General features: G+C 37.2%; 2 protein-coding genes across 3 annotated transcripts in view; both read right to left on the bottom strand.

Annotated features, from left to right (window-relative positions):
* rbp2b (retinol binding protein 2b, cellular) overlaps positions 1 to 17,795 on the bottom strand; it is a 232,898-nt gene that overhangs the window by 200,858 nt on the left and 14,245 nt on the right. The window lies entirely within an intron of this gene.
* Positions 7,495 to 17,795, bottom strand: part of LOC141777006 (SPRY domain-containing SOCS box protein 4-like) — an 84,196-nt gene continuing 73,895 nt past the window's right edge. For both annotated transcript variants that reach the window (XM_074650913.1, XM_074650914.1), the window contains exon 3: positions 7,495 to 10,248. In XM_074650913.1, the coding sequence (XP_074507014.1) occupies positions 10,121 to 10,248 (128 nt within the window). In that variant the 3' untranslated portion in view covers positions 7,495 to 10,120. The remainder of the gene's footprint in view (positions 10,249 to 17,795) is intronic.

The following is a 17,795-nucleotide window of genomic DNA, read 5'->3' as shown; positions in this document are numbered from 1 at the left end:
CCTTCCCCCTACCAATCAGTCCATGTGTATGTATGTGATTGTGCCTGTGTATGTCGCTTTTTGTCGTTCGTCTCCTGTCTGTCTGTCTCACACCGTTTTCCCCCCCGAATATGTTAAAGCGTCTTTGAGATTACTATAAAGCGCTATATAAATCCAATATATTATTATTATTATTAACATGTATGGGAAGTAAGAAAAAAAAATACTCAAGAGGTTCATATTAGTACATATTACTTGAAAGTTGAATCTATGAAAGATGTTGGAAATAAATAAAACAAATTGATTTTTACCTTTCTTTATTGGTATTATATTCAAGGTGGAAAAACATACTGTATGTTATAAAAGTACACATGTAAGAGCAACTTATTCCTCACAGAACAAACAAGAATCCCCACACAATGGTAAAAAAAATACATAAATGGAAAAGAAAAAGAATAGTTATGTGTCCAATGATAAATTTTTTCCAGCCAAAAGTTTAGAGATTTCAATATCTATATTGACTTTTGTCTGACAAATGATGAACACAAACAAACAAAAACATAATGAAGATGACAGAGAGAGGCCCACAGTGAGGACCAACTGAAAATATGTTCATAAAAGCTTGTGCAATATTGACTTAGAAAACGTTGAAAGTGGAGGTAGAGATACACACCGACACACATTTAATGATGCAACATCTTGCAACAATGTGGAGAACGAGGCCGTAAAGAAACCAATTTATCAGGGTGATGTGGCTGCTGTGAGGGAAACACAGGTGGTTCGGTCTGACACAAACAAAGGCAATAATATGAATATAATATACTGTTTGTTTGGAGCTTTAACTGGAGTAAATGATGAGAGAAATTGTTGGAAAACAAGCCTCATTTTTTAAAATGTATGACGATTTATCCTCAGTGGCAAGAAAAACACACCAATATCAAACTTAAATAAAGATAGAAATAAATCCTGGTACTTATATTAATATGTATATGTTGCTTTCTTATTTCAACTTAAATGAGATGATATAAATATAAACTTATCTCTGTGTGTTTAGCACAGAGTAGCTCCAACAGGGTCTAACACAGTTATGGAGTTTTACTGATCCCTGCTGGTGGAAGGATTATTGTTAATATGAAAGTGATGATGAATGAAAGCATAAACGTTGTCCATCAAATCTGGTTGTAAGTTTAGTTTATGAAAGACATCCTGCAATGTGTTAAAATAAAGAAAACATATCTTCACCTTTGAATACTATTGGATTTGTTGTTATCATCTCTAGGTAATATACTGCATAATACTTTTGAAATTGTTTCACATGCTACAAACTATATTTTTGTTTTTTTCTCAGACAAAATGCTCAAAATTAAGAATATTTTAGTTGACAAGAAGGCAAAAAAAACCTCTTTTTGTATAAACCTCAGTATGTAGATTTTCAATCAATCCCACTAGGCTTTTAATTGACTGGAGTTCATCCATTAAATGTCCAGAGCTTGTGTAGATGAAGTGTTGCAGCTCTGCTTCGGCTTCCCGCTTACAACAGTGCTGACTACTCATTTGTGCTCCCAGCAGGTCCCTGAGGATGAAGAAATATGTTCAGCTAATTAGTAGCTTAATGTGCCTTTTTAACTGATGAGCACCACATGTTCAATAAGACTCTAATGGACCCGAGCTGGAGGAAACTACACAGTCTTCTAGACGGCCAGGAACACCATTAACTGCTATTGACTCTGTTCAGCTTTTTACTTTGCATTGAGCTTCAAAGTATGCAAAGTGGTGTTTTCCTTAGGTTGTATAGGTTTATGTAGGCTTTCTGTCTTTCTTTATTTGTCTTTCTTTCTTTACTTCTCTCTTTCTTTCATTATTTCTTTCTTTCTTTCTTTCATTATTTCTTTCTTTCTTTCATTATTTATTTTCTTTCTTTCTTTCTTTCTTTCTGTCTTTTTTTCTTTATCTATTTTCTTTCTTTCTTTATGTATTTATTTTCTTTCTTTCTTTCTTTCTTTATTTGTTTGTTTTTTTCTTTCTTTCTTTTATTTATTTTCTTAGTTTCTGTCTTTCTTTCTTTTCTTTCTTTCTTTCATTATTTATTTTCTTTCTTTCTTTCTTTCTTTCTTTCTTTCTTTATCTATCTATTTTCTTTCTTTCTTTCTTTATTTATTTGTTTGTTTTTTTCTTTCATTCTTTTATTTTTTGTCTTTCATTATTTATTTTCTTTCTTTCTTTCTTTCTTTCTTTCTTTCTTTCTTTCTGTCTTTCTTTCTTTATGTATTTATTTTCTTTCTTTCTTTCTTTCTTTGTTTGTTTTTTTCTTTCTTTCTTTTATTTATTTTCTTAGTTTCTGTCTTTATTTCTTTCTTTCTTTCTTTCTTTCTTTTCTTTCTTTCATTATTTATTTTCTTTCTTTCTTTCTTTCTTTCTTTATCTATCTATTTTCTTTCTTTCTTTCTTTATTTATTTGTTTGTTTTTTTCTTTCATTCTTTTATTTTTTGTCTTTCATTATTTATTTTCTTTCTTTCTTTCTGTCTTTCTTTCTTTATCTATCTATTTTCTTTCTTTCTTTCTTTCTTTCTTTATCTATTTTCTTTCTTTCTTTCTTTCTTTCTTTCTTTCTTTATCTATTTTCTTTCTTTCTTTCTTTCTTTATCTATTTTCTTTCTTTATTTATTTATTTATTTGTTTGTTTTTTTCTTTCATTCTTTTATTTTTTGTCTTTCATTATTTATTTTCTTTCTTTCTTTATGTATTTTTTTTCTTTCTTTCTTTTATTTATTTTCTTTCTTTCTTTCTGTGTTTCTTTCTTTATTTATGTATTTATTTTCTTTCTTTTTGTCTTTCTTTCTTTATCTATCTATTTTCTTTTTCTTTCTTTCTTTCTTTCATTATTTATTTTTCTTTCTTTCTTTCTTTATTTATCTATTTCTTTTCTTTCTTTCATTCTTTATGTATTTATTTTTTCTTTCTTTCTTTCTTCTTGTCTTCTTCCGTTCCAATTAAATTTGTATTTTGCACTTTAATTCAGTTCAACTGAAGTCAATCACTTAAACCACAGTTGAACTAACTTAATCACCCACAACATGGTTACTGTGTTTTATAAACTTTCATAGTGTAAGTGTCAGTATTTCATCTCATGATGCATTCATCATACCTTCTATTTAAAATACATAAACATACAAATTTTGGTAACATATTGTTGCAAAATGCACTTTTTCATGTCCTTTAAACATAAATATGTGTCCCTGGTGTGTCTGGATGTCATGGACATATACAGTCATGTCTGGTGTTTTCAGTCTGTAGGAGCCATATATTATATTATCTCTGTGTTACGGTGTGATGTCTGCCTCCAAGCACCAGGTGGTGTTTGGTACAGACAGACTGAGGCTGCTCCACAGGAAATCTAAGTCCATGCAGGTGATGCTGATTTGGGGAAAGAAGCAAACATTTTTAGACTGAGTGCTCGAACAACATGGAGAGTGGCTGCATGTGTTTAGAAGTGACGGACACAAAGGATTATGGACACTGTTAGGAAATTAAACACCATCATATATAACGTAGTAGGCCTTTTGGTAACAGTTGCTGCACCGGAGCTACCGGAGTGTTACCGGAGTGTTACCGGGACATCAAGCATCAGACACCGGGACATCAGACCACCTCTACCGGACAAAGTTTGAGGGTCTGTTCAGCTCTAACTACCAGTACCCAAATTCAGCAGTTGCATGACATGATCATTGGATATATTTATCCGTATATCTTGGTAATATATTCCACTTAAAGGGACTATTTGTAAGATTCAGAAATGCTGCTTAACAGCGACACCTGTGGCCTTGAAATCAACGAAAGTCAGCGTCGAGCTCGCGCTTGCTCGCACTACATAGACATGAACGAGCATCGCTCAAAACAGTGAGGTGACACACGTCAGCTAAAACCACAAAATCACTCTATATTTCACCTGCTTGGCAGTAATGTTAGCTGACCAGACAAAGGTCTCTCCATGAATCAATGCTGATCATAGTGTTGGCTTTTCCTGCTCAGCGCAGGCTTCAGCAGCGTGGCTCCTCAACGAGTTACGTTATCGCCTCCCGACCGCAGCCGGCAGCCGAAGACACCGGCACCCGGTCGGTAACGAGACGATAACGTAACTTAACGTTGAGGAGCCCCGTCACTTCGCAAGACACGGAAAACCTCTGTACGAGAGAGGTCATCCTCCTGCGTGGGCACTTGACACAATCTAGTACGACCTGCAGGAGGAAAAAGGAGAAAACTCTCAGCAGCAGAAGACCGCTCCACCGGACCCTAACCCTAAACCTAACCCTAACCCCTAACCCTAACCCTAACCCTAACCCCTAACCCTAACCCAAACCTAACCCTAACCCTAACCCCTAACCCTAACCCAAACCTAACCCTAACCCTAACCCCTAACCCTAACCCTAACCCTAACCCCTAACCCCTAACCCAAACCCTAACCCTAACCCTAACCCTAACCCTAACCCCCTAACCCTAACCCTAACCCCTAACCCTAACCACTAACCCTAACCCTAACCCTAACCCTACCCTAACCCTAACCCTAACCCCCTAACCCTAACCCTAACCCCCTAACCCTAACCCTAACCCTAACCCCCTAACCCTAACCCTAACCCTAACCCCTAACCCTAACCCTAACCCTAACCCTAACCCTAACCCCTAACCCTAACCCTCACCAACCCTAACCCTAACCCTAACCCCTAACCCTAACCCTCAATACTCAATACATGCTCATACATGCTCAATACTATTATCATCCGGTGAGAAGATGCTGATGGATCTGAAAGACAGAGCGGATCATGGACGGTCAGCTGATTTCGACATACTATACTACAACTTTTTTTATTTTTTCGACATACTATACTACAACTTTTTTTATTTCTTTTTTCAACATACTATACTTTGACTTTTTCTATTTTTTTGACATAATATACTTTGACTTTTAAATGGCTTTTTGCTACTTACTATACTTTGACCTTTTAATTACATTTTTGGACATACTATACTATGACTTTTTTATGACTTTTTTTGACATACTATACTATGACCTTTTTATTACGTTTTTCGACATGTTATACTATGAATTTTTTGGGACTTTTTTCGACATACGATACTATGATTTTTTTATAACATTTTTTGACACTATTTACTTGATCTTTTTATTACTTTTTTTCGACATACTATACTATGACTTTTTTATTACTTTTTTTGATATACTGTACTATGACTTTTTTCAACATACTATACTATGACTTTTGATTTTTTTTTTTACATACTATACAATAACCTTTTAATTACTTTTTTCGACATACTATACTATGATTTTTTTTTTTTAGACATACTATACTATGACTTATAATTTTTTCAACATACTATACTTAGTATAGTATGTCAAAAAAAGTTATAAAAACTTTATAGTATGTCGAAAAAAAACATTTAAAGGTCATGGAATAGTATGTCGAAAAAAGTCACAAAAAGTCATCGAAAAAAGTCAAAGTATAGTATGTCGAAAAAAGTATTTAAAAGGGCATAATATAGCATGTCGAAAAAAGTCATAGTATTATATGTAAAAAAAAAAAAAATCGTAGTATAGTATGTTGAAAAAAATTAAAAGTCATAGTATAGTATGTCAAAAAAAAAAGTCATAGTATGTCGAAAAAAAGTAATATTATAGTATGCGGAAAATTAAAAAAAAAGTCATTGTATAGTTTATCAAAAAAAAAGGTCATAGTACAGTATGTTGAAAAAATAACAAAGTCATAGTATAGTATGTCGTAAAATTGAATGACAAAAAGTCATAGTATAGTATGTAGAACAATTTCATGAAAAAAGTCATATTAAAGTATGTTTAAACATTTTATGAAAAAAGTCATAGTATAGTTTGTCAAAAAGTTTTATGAAAAAAAGTCATAGTGAAGGATGTCGAAAAAATTTATAAAAAAAAGGTATAGTATAGTATGTCAAAAAATGTCATGAAAAAAAGTCATAGTATAGCATGTCGAAAAGTTTCATGAAAAAAAAGTCATAGTATAGTATGTTGAACAGATTAAAAAAAGTCATAGTATAGTATGTTGAAAATATTAAAAAAAGTCATGGTAAAGAATGTCAAAAAAAACAAAAAAAGTCATAGAATAGTATGTTGAATTTTTTTTAAAAAGTAATTTTATAGTATATCAAAAAAAGTCACAATATAGTATGTCGAAAAAAGAAAAAATTCATAATGTATGTTGAAAAAAAGTCATAGTATAGTATGTCCAAATTTTAAAAATAAAGTCATAGTATATAGTATGTCGAAAATAAGTCATAGTATAGTATTTCGAAATAAATTTTAAAGTCATATTATAGTATGTCGAAAAAAAGTCATATTATAGTATGTCAAATATAAGTCATAGTATAGTATGTCGAAAAAATTAAAAAGTCATAATATAGAACGTCGAAAGAAAGTAATAAGTGGAAGAAAATGGATGGATGGATGGATCTGAAAACACACTGTGAAAGGGTTAAAGTTCTAAGATGAAAACATGGGCAACCACTAGACCCGACAACGCTGTGATAAGGTAGCCACGCCCTAAAGCATCCCCTGCTTTATGGTCTAATTTATTCTAAATGGGACCATAATTTACTAAATGAACATCATGCTGTATTGAAAAATACTTGAAACTAGCGATTGAGACCATAAACTCATGTTTACAATATTTACTGAGGTAAGAAATAAAAAAAATGAGAAGTAGTGTCATTGTCTCAGACTTCTATACAATCAGACTTATTTTTGCAACCAGAGGAGTCGCCCCCTGCTGGATATTAGAAAGAATGCAAGTTTAAGGCACTTAAGCATTGGCTTAACTTCTTAGACCTGGAAGTAGCCCACGGTTGTGAAAATAGATTAAACTGATGATGATCTGACTGCTTTTAGACATAAAGTGTGTGTTTGGTGAGGAGACTCTCGTGAGTGATGTGGTGGAGTATCATTACACTGTCTGTGGAAATATGAAGCCTGTAACCACATCAAGCCTCACTTATATCTACTTTTGCACTCTGTGGTGCTCTGCAGTTTTGTTTTTTTCTTTTAGACTTGCAGTGTGTCAATATCTCCCCGGCTGAGTGTGAGAGAGCGAGCTGTATTTACAGCTGCAGGAGCTGATGAGCAGTGCATTAGCTGTTTACTTTCTAAAGACGAAACTGCACACTTGACAATTGGGAGAACTTACAGCCAAATACTTTCCGGCCCAATTTTCCTCACCAAAGCCTCCCTCAGTAGATTAAACGCTCCCTCAGACACAATCAAAGAAGCTGAAAATGCGTCAGTCCCAGTTGAACCATCGTTTGCATGCTACTGCAGCTCTGTTTCGTTAGTGTCAGATGTATTTTGGATGATTTTAATATGTATATTTTAGTAAACATTCCTAAAAATCATCAGTCGGTGTTGTTTTTGGACACACGAGTCTTGGGTCAAGGAAGAGTGAAGGGAAAGAAACACAAGGAATAGTTTACGGACATTTTTCAAATTCACTTGGCTTTTATTCACATTTCATATCTGTTGACATCTCAACTGAACCATCTGTCCATACATTCTACTACTTTTCTGAATGGTCCTTTTCTCCCCCATCCTAATTGATGAAAACAGGAGGTGAGACCACCACCATCACAAATAATAATAGTAATAATAATAATAATAATAATAATAAAAGCAGCATTGAAGAAACAACTTTTGATTTCTCTCTCCCTTCATCGCCAGCATATTTGTATTAAATTTACCTGAATGTAACCATCAATCCTCAGACAAACATAGAACTAGCTTGTGATAAATAATAACCATCATCCTGCCATCATCAGAATCCACACTCACAATAATATTAATAATAATAATGTAGAATACAAACTCAAAGAGGTTAAAAAAAAAAGTGACTCAAGCCTTTTTTAGGAAAGAAAACATGATTGGTCTACAGTGTGTGTGTGTGTGTGTGTGTGTGTGTGTGTGTGTGTGTTTATGTGTGTGTGTATTGGTCATCTGCATCCTATTCTGAGCCAGACTCTGCCCTGCCGCTGCAGTAGCAGCAATAATCCTACATCCTGCTCCAGCCTTTATTATAGATCCAGTGAGACTAGATCTGCTATGGTCCTGTTTGTTTGTGGTCATTAAGACAGTTGTGCGGACTGCAGACAGATATTGTCTGGTACCAGTGAGCTACAGCAGGGTGCTACAACAGCAGGTGAGGCTCTTCTTACTGCCAACAGCATGATAGCACTATTAACAATGCGACGGGCCACGACCTACAGCTCCTACAGACACATTCACACACTCTCCATGGCTTAGTATGAAATACTTTGGTCACGATTGACATCATAATACATGATTTAGTGTCCTGTGAGGAATGGTTCTCAGTGCCACTTAAAACACTTTAAACAGCAAGCAGTTTTGTCCTGGAAATTTCTGTGCTAAAGCCCCTTTCAGACTTGTTACGTTGAATTCATAAGTTAGGCCGAGTAATATTTTCATAACACTTCCAACGCCGCGCAAGTTTTAATTGGATATTACCACATTGTCATAAAGGCCACTCCAGCAGCACAAATTATACACATAAAAGGATTAAATGCACATCTTGTTCCCTTATTAAAGTACACTATTTTCTGTTAGAAGTTAGAACGGTTTGGGTTATTTCACATTAGAGATTTGTGTATTTCTTCTTTTCTGCTCTTTTGACTGGTTCAAAGTGGGCGGAGCACATTTAGTAAAATCAGGATTCAACAATAATTTAGTTTAAATCTGACGGCAATTGGTGGGTTGTTTGGGATATTGTCAATCACATCTGATGAAGCAGATTAGATGAGTTTTTGAGTGTGTTTTTTTTTTTCAACTATGATGGTTTATGCATTTTCAATGTTAAAGAGAAATAATTAAGATTTGAGGCCAAGTTTTCAGAAGCTTTAAGAGCACTGTCACAGTTTACCACATAATTATATTGTTTTAATGAGCTAAGAAAATGCAGTTTCAAACACTGTAAATGAGGCAATTTTAAGTTGTTGAGATTTTTGTCCTGTCCGATTATAAAAATGATTTTTATCTCCCCATGCAGCTTGGTGCAGAAAGAAAAATACGTCAAACATTATCAATAGTCATCAGACCCTCCTTAATTTTTCTGCTTGCACTTAACTGCATGGATGAAAAGATAAATATCCTGTATAAGCAAACGAGAGACTCAATGTAACGTCTTGTCATTCTGTACTTGGCCATTATAGTATGAAATATGCAGCAGAATAAAATAAATGTTATAAAATAAACTAATTGATGAATGGGAAGTTGGGAACTGGCGAGCTTTTCTCACGCTGACAATGGTCATTACTTAAGACTTAAACAGCAAAATACATTTTTAAAATCCATCACTGATTCACTTTTCTTCCTTCATATCATCATTCTCCATGTCTGAAAAGGGCTTAGCTCCCGCCAAATGAAAAGTTACGCATGCTTATCTATTTTTTCTAAACTTTGCATACACCTTGCAGCCATGTTTTTGATCTACTCAGTATGCAATGTGAGCTTTTGGTCGGGCCCCGAGTCAATTAGATAAAAACATTAGTGCTAAAATCCTCTTGGACATCAGGGCTCTGCAGCCTGTCACCTGAAACAGTGGAGACCATGAATACAGACTATGGTACCCAACAGCAATGATATGGTCACTGACTGCATGTCAGAAAGGCCTCCAGGGATAGGATTAGTGTGCTTTCTCGGCGCAGTTTTCATTCTCATCACTAGGTGGCGGTGGTCATCTGAACACGGTCACCTCTTAACCACACCGGATGGGTTTTCTTTCTGGATGAGTGAGACGCTGATGGGATACCATCATCAATAATTTATTTCAAGTCAAAAACAAATGAGAAAAGCAGCTCGGAATCCAAAAGAAGCTGGTGCTGTCTTTGTTTGAAAGCCTGGACCTCCTGTTGTCAGTTCATCCACCATCTTTCACTCCATCCTTTTATAAATCCATCTTTTGTAGAGCTATGGTGCTCTCAGTGTGGACATGCTTCCATCCGTCATCCCCTCTTTGCATCCTTTCATTCATTTCTTTGACTTTCTGGTGGTCTGGTTTGTGTCCTTGTACTCCCAGTTGGCTCTGCTGGTGTCAGTCACTGGTATTGGAGGTAATTTTTCAGGGACTGGGGCAGAGGGAGGCTTTCAATCTCCTGAAGCCGCTCCCGACCCAACGCCAGGCGGGCTGCACGCCGGCACAGGTCCATGAGAGGAAGAGGCTCGGCTGAGGAGAGGGACAGAGAGAGAGAGAGAGAGAGAGAGAGAGAGAGAGAGAGAGAGAGATTAAACGATGTGTTGGGAGGATAACATGTGAAGAAAACATTTTAGGAAAGGACTTTTGCAAAGTGTGACTGCTTTGGTGTGTGTTACATTAAGTTTGATTATGTTTATACTTGCACCCAGTGTGTGAAATACCCGTTGGTAATCGGGGGTCCCCCCCTACCTAGTGCTCCGGTGTTATGCCGAAGTCTTACAAAGATTGGACCCTGAATCCGTAGTCGAAGCAAAAACAAAATCCACTGCTTTCCAGGATGTACGAGGTAACGTTAGGTTTTCTAAACTACACGTACTGTATGCATTGTGGACCATTTGCAACAGCGCCACCCATTGAAGAAGGCCTTACCAAAACAAACAAGTCTTCAATGGCAATATAAGAAGAGCAACAATATTTTTCTGTATTCATATTTGTGAATAAATGTTTTGCAATTTGAATAATGAATACTGCTGAACATAGTGAGCTTTTCAAAGGGGTCTCGGACCCCATGAGACCCCCCCATCTTCCGCACACTGCTTGCACCTCGGCCTTTAATACATGCATAATACATCTATAATTCGTTATGCATGAATGAATGAGAAATAGAGAGGTAGAGAGAGTGATGATGCACACCTTTAAATATTTAAACCTCCTCCTCATACACACACAAACATGCCACCAATGACATCTGTTTGTAATAGCTTATATTACTCTGAGTCCTTTTAAACACCATCTGTCACACTGACTTTCTATGCTGATGAAAAGCTTATTTTAGGGAAACGGATTGTTAAATCATCATAATTTGAAACGACTATTTTGGGTTTGGAAAACTAGTATAAATATCTGCGTTAGAGTTACGTTTACTTTGCCCTCTGTGCTTTGAGCTGTTGTTCAACCTCGTCTTTGACCTTCGTCTTCACACCAGGGTTAAGGAGGTAACAGATACGGGAGGCTGCGGTCTGAGCTGCAGGACACCCAGACCGCAGAGGAGAGGAGGTGGAGAGATGGTGTTTTAGTAGAAACCTGTCTTGAGTCATGCTGTTGTTATTGTTGTAGGTGTCTAATAGTCCATAGTTATATGAATTTACCAAGTGACTTTAATGGTCACGTCCACATAAACACTGTTGTGGTAATTCCTATCTTCAGAACTCACAAACTGTACACAATAAAAAAAAAAAAATCAAACCCCTGAAAATGTATTTGCCACTAGTGCCCGACCAATTCATCAGCTAAATTTAGCTTAGCACAGAAAATGGGATTTGGTTTCAATTGCCTGCTCCATTTTGGATCTGGTTGCAGGTCAACAAAATACCCAGTCTCTTATTAGAAAAGAGCAATGTAGAAAACATTTAGGTAGCATCTTCTTAATCTTTGTAGAGTGTTGGCAAGTGGAGAACACTGACAAGTTAATTTTTCAACTCTAAAATGTCCCACTCAGTATATCGTTAGTAAGAGATCTTCTTTGTGTGTGTAATTGAGTGTGGACAGGAAGTGTAATGCTGTGAATCAATGATAAATGATGTTGACCGTTACTGATTTCACTGGCTCAGTTCTTGTGAGCCTCTCCTCAGATTACTCACGTTATTGTTAATGTTTCATCCAGCAACAAAGTTAGATAATACGCCTTGCATGTCTGCATCTCAGAAATGATCAGAGGCAGAGAAAAAAATGGCTGAAATCTAGAGGGGAAAAATGCTCCAAGGATTAGTCGATTAGATTTTGGTCCGGATGTATCTGGTGTGAGTCTGACATCCAGTTTTTCTACCATCAAACGCAGTAAACAAACACAAACATACACTTGTTTATTCACTGCCAATTACGTACTCTTTGTCCTTCTCCCTTCATTGAGTGTTAACAACTTGGCATCACAGCTTCCTCCACATAGATTTTACAATATCATCCGTTTCAATTAATAGTAATGACCACGTCTGATTGGCCTAATTACACAACAGAGTGGGAGGGAGGAGAGCGACGCTTTCCCAAAATGAACTCCATGATCCAACGGCCCCCGTCACCCCTCATCAAACCCTTCCACCTGAGGAAACACTCTCACAGTGTATGCACACATGGCTTACCGAACTGCTCTGTACATGCAAAAGCCTCAGAAACTAGTGAACCCCACACCAACGCAATGGCAGAACAACAGCAGAATTCATTCAGATGGAAAGGAGGAAGAGAGAAGCAGTAAAAAGTAGGGATAAAAAAACTGTTTTAAAGTCAAACAGGAGCAAAGACAAGGAAATATCCAATCACTTGAAGTGTGAAGCTGCAGAAAAAGGACTCCTCTCAGTAGAGATATCCTTCGAGATAACGTCTTTATCTTGTAACAGGCTGTAAATTCGTGGTACGTATCTTATTTTGGAGGTGTGAAGTACCTTGCGAGGATCCTGAGTGACATTAGAGCACAGCTAGTCTATCAGCTAGTCTCTCCCTGCTGTTCTTGTTTAGGAAAAAACACACGCTTCAATCACCTGTTGTAATTCTGAACGTCCTCTACCACCTGCTTCTGTAGCTGCATCGCTAGGTGTGTGTGTGTGTATGTGTTCAAGGTTAAACCAACAGGATAAAGGACAACACAGCCTCTACACACACACACATACACGCACACACACAACTCATACATCCACTTCAGCTCTGAATAAGTGTGTCCTTGCAATGTCACATTAATGCTCATCCACGCTCCTAGAAACCACAGTTCTTCACTTGAGCAGTCACGATGACACGACGGCGGTGTTGATTTTTAGTTTGGCCTATGTTTGACTCAATTACGCTGCCGTTATGGGAGTTGCTCTCGTCACATTAACACAATACACAGCAGATGAATGCCGCTTTACGGTGGCTAAGTGGCATCAAATTCAGATACAGTTGGCGAGCTGCAGATAAGTGATTCACACAAGTCATTTTGTGTGCTGAAACGACCATGCACGTACAATTCTCTTTTGACAAATGAATTATTCATTTAGTTTATTAAGTTTCCGTAAATAATGAAAATGCCCATTACAACTTCTAAGAGTCCAAGGTGTTCTCCTCAAAGATATTCAATTTACAATGACATTAATTTAAAGCAGCAGTGGGTAGAATTGGAGCAAATATGATTCAAAAAAGTTATTTTTATAAAACGGTCACTATATCCTGACAGTAGTGCATGAGACAGGTAATCTGAAAAAAATCCTGTGCCTCTGTGTCCTCCAGTGTCCTATCTGCAAGATTTCACAGATTGGAGGAAAACAACCAATCAGAGCCGAGCTGCAGCCTGCCATCTCTGAGCAGCTGTCAATCACTCACAAACTCCGATCAAACGGTCAAACTAGGCAGCGCTGATCAAATATGAATCAATATTCTGTTACTGTAATGCCTATTTCTCACCTCAAATGTTTTCAGAAACATCTTGTAGTGTACTGTTTAGCTGTAAAATGAGAAAGTTTGTGACCGAGGAAATACCAAGCACCACCCACCGCCGGAGCACAGCCAATAGGAACGCTCAATAGGAACGCCCTCTCTCTCTGAAATGACCTGTGATTGGCCAAAGTCTGCCGTCACGAGCAAGATTTTTTAAAGCCTGAAAACAGGCATGAGGAGGCTCAGAAGTATTTAATTACAATATGCTGAAAGGTTATTATGGAAATGCTGCCCAATGATGCGGAAAAAATTCTGCCTACTGAAGCTTTAAGAAAATCAAAAAACATTTGAAAAGCTTAAACTCGCAAATGGTCTTCAAATATAAACAAAAACAACAAAACATGACCACACATTATACTCTCAGTGGTACAACATTGATTAGTTATGATATACATACTAAATTGGGAAAACCTTTCGTATTTACCTGTACCACTGCACTACAGTTTACATCTTTTCTTTAATCCAATTACTTACACAGTTAATCAATTGTTTCTGCTCCTACGTATATCAACATACACAAAATGACTCCTAAAGAGCAGCTCTTAATGGTTTAGGTATAATTGGACTTAAATGTATTTAAGAGTGCAGAAGCTGGTGAACAACAGAGCAGACTCATTAACAGCTCTAAATATAGAGCCAACAGAAATAAACAGTGATAGCTAAGCTGGCTTTACTGCCACCCTGGCTGATGACCAGAGAGACTGAAAAGTGTTTACTGACACCTGCTTTCGATTGGCTAATGGCCTTTTTGCTACAAGAATAGCATACCAAGCAAAATCTGCTGCGGCCAAAAGTATTTATTTACTTGAAATCTTGAATTACGTGAAGAATCAAAACTAAACTTGCACAAAAGTTGAGGAAAAAGTCAGCCGAAACAAAACATGGTGTTGAAAGACCAAAAACAACATGATGCATAACTGTTACATAAGATTATATACACTGATGTACAAACACAATGTTTATACAGGCACACACACACACACATATTTGGCTCATTAGCTACTCTACATTTGTTCTGCCAACTTCCAGAGAAAACGGTGGAAGCTGTATTCAAGTCTAAGGGTCGACTGAAACCACAGAGCATATATCTGAAAACGTCAACTTGAGATTATTGTGGCTAAAACTAGTTTTGAATCTCAGTGAGTACGCTCTGTGTGTGTGTACGTGTACCTACTGTATCAAGGGGAGCAATTTTGTAGCAGATCCAATTAATTTGAGCACGCTCGTAGGCTCTTTAGTGCTCAGTTATGTGGAGACAATTTCAGCAGACAACACTGTGGTTGCTGAGAGGAAGGAGACACTGTCAGCTCTGTTTCTCTCGCTCTCTTTCTTTCTTTCCCTCTGAGGAAAACATTTGGAGAGTGGAGAAAGTAGACTGAAAAAGTAAAAACTCACTAGTTGTACCGCATAGACTCTAAAGCCAAAAATAGAGACTTAATTAGCACCTGTTAGTGGAATCAAAACACCCTCAAATCTCCAGGACTCGTCTCTACCTCAGTGTGAAATTTTCCAAAACAGCACTGCTTTACCTGCGAGATAATATCAGGAATACTTTCTGAGCCCTTATCTATAATGTACTATTAATACCTTCGTAATGATTTTTTGGGGGAGAGGGGGTGACACTTGGGGGTAATGACATTTTATGTTGCAAATTTGTTAACAAACAGTTGCATTCGTTTGGCATCTTGTTTTAAAACCTGCTACAACATTTAAGATTATCTTCTATGGAGGAGTGGATTGAGCAGTGTCCATCTCCAGACAACAATCCACCTGCTAAACAACATGCAGCGCTACGTAAAGAGGAGGTTTGACAATGTTGCCTGGAATATGCAAACAAGCAGCAACGCAGCAGATATACACTAACAACTACCTTCGCAGCACCACGATTCAGAAACTATCTGCTGCGGGTCTTGATACGAGAGAGATTATAGTCGTAAGTGAATTGGCAACTGCATCTGACCGAACAATGCCCCTTGGCTGTGATAGAATCTAAACATACCTCGGCCTGGAGTGAGCTATTGCTTAAATATATAACACATCAAAGGTGTGAGCTCCAGAAGAAGTAATACTCAGGTATCTCATAATATTGGTGTAGATCTTAAGCGATCCAGTAGCTGATTTTTCCTAAAGGCATGTCTCAACGTTAATCATCAGCTGCCCTCAAGATGTGTATAACGGCCTTGTATTGCATTATACCAGTATATAACTGGGCTTAATAACTTGTATTGCAATACTATAGTGCATTAACGATAAGATTTATTCTTAATGACGTTTTCCATCACGTTGTATCCTATCAGCATCTCCTAAAAGGGGTGAGAGACGCTAATGAGGAGAGAAACTGCGGCTGATCCGCAGCAGGTCATTTACCCCCGCATCATTACGCATTCAGTGCATTAAAAAGAATTACGTTTCAAAATGCTGCAGGACTGAATATCATCACTGTGTGTGAATATCTTCACCTGTAGTTCATCACTGAGATAAAGAGGATTATTTTTTTAAGACAACTCCATTAAAACAACAGTTTTCTCAAGTCAGAAAATATCGTTTTTTAGAGCGTTACCCTTCATTGATCTCTCCGGAGCTGATTTCAAATCTTTTAGTTAAACTGTGAGATGAATTCTGAACGACTCCCTGTGGGAAAACTGGCCCATTACTGAAGAAAAGAATATTAAAAAGAGAAAAAGAGTAGTGCAAGATTCATGTGAAGTGCTTTATCTCCTCTTCGCTTCTGAGCCTCATGAACATGTTGGCACTTGGAATCAAACCAACGACCTTTTAGCAACTTGTTTTCTCCACAATCTGCCGTAGTTGATTCATTTATATGAGGTTGGCAGACCTCTATGAATATTATAATAAGGTTTTACTGATGAGGACAACGGGATGTGTGAAGTGATCCCAGCCAGTGAAGAACTTCTTGCCTGATGAGACATTTTATATGGATATGAGTTGTGACCCTGGGTCCGGTGCGACGGGAACAAGAAGTAATAGGGGCACACAGTGTGACATGACGCCTGTAATGAGATGCAGTGCACAGCGGTACAGGGCAGGATTTACTGTCTGTGTAGACATTGATAATGGGAGAGAGGGTGAAAATGGCAACAGCAGCATCTCCTTTATGATGGATGTAAAAATTGACCTGAGAGGAGGGCCGGGAGCTAAATAAAGCCTGACAGATGAGGAGTGAGTTGAAAAGAGAAACTAGAGAAAGAGTCAGTTGAAGAAAGGAAACTCTTACAGTCAAACTGAAACCTAAAATTCTCCTTTCTTTTTGTGTCAGGCAAAATAAACACTGTAGCTATGCTAGTCCATTCTTTCAAGAGAGGATAAAGTTGCTTTTGGACAAATTTGTGGAAACAAATACACTGACATTTTGGGAGCCAGTGACTGGAGCATGTTTTAGCAAGCTAGGCTAACTAACTTCCATGCAGATAGGGGAAGCTTTAGCTTTTTCTCTAACTATAGAGAGGCGAAGTCCCTCCCCTTCCTGTTGACCAACATGAGACCTTATTTCAGAAAAAATATGAACGGTAGTCAACGGCAAGACATAAATATTGTTTTGATCCCGTCTGTCAATTTAAAATATAATTTTGCAAGTCAAAAAAGTCTCAAGTTTGTTGAAGTAGAAGACTGTGAAAATACGTAACTAGAAAGACGACACACACAAAATTCTCGTAAATGTCGTATCTCTCTCGGAAGCTACGATGCCTGTGTGTTTTGTACTGGGATGTACTCACACGTGCAACGGGTCTCGCTCGTTTCCTCTCTTCCCGTTTGAAAAAAAGGACCAGGAGTTGTTGGATAAAACACATCAGGCAAGATAACGTTTCATTTGTGCGTGGTCATAGCTAAGTTAGCTACCGTTTATTGTGCGAGACGAGAGATGTAGTTCACTGAGCAGTTTCACACGAAACTAAATGATACTACGACAAACTGCGACTTTCTTAACTTACTGTATGTGTGATTCATGCCACAATTCATACTGTATCAACTACAGAGAGGGGACTTCACCTCTCTGTAGTTAACCTAGTATGCTAATGTTAGCTAGGATTCCCACTAGACACTACTTTATTTCAACACCTACTGAGTCATCTCACCTGCCTATGTGTCTGATGGAACTG

The sequence above is a fragment of the Sebastes fasciatus genome, chromosome 11, assembly GCF_043250625.1.
Source record: "Sebastes fasciatus isolate fSebFas1 chromosome 11, fSebFas1.pri, whole genome shotgun sequence".
Lineage (NCBI taxonomy): Eukaryota > Metazoa > Chordata > Actinopteri > Perciformes > Sebastidae > Sebastes > Sebastes fasciatus.
This window is presented reverse-complemented; position numbering and strand designations above follow the sequence as displayed.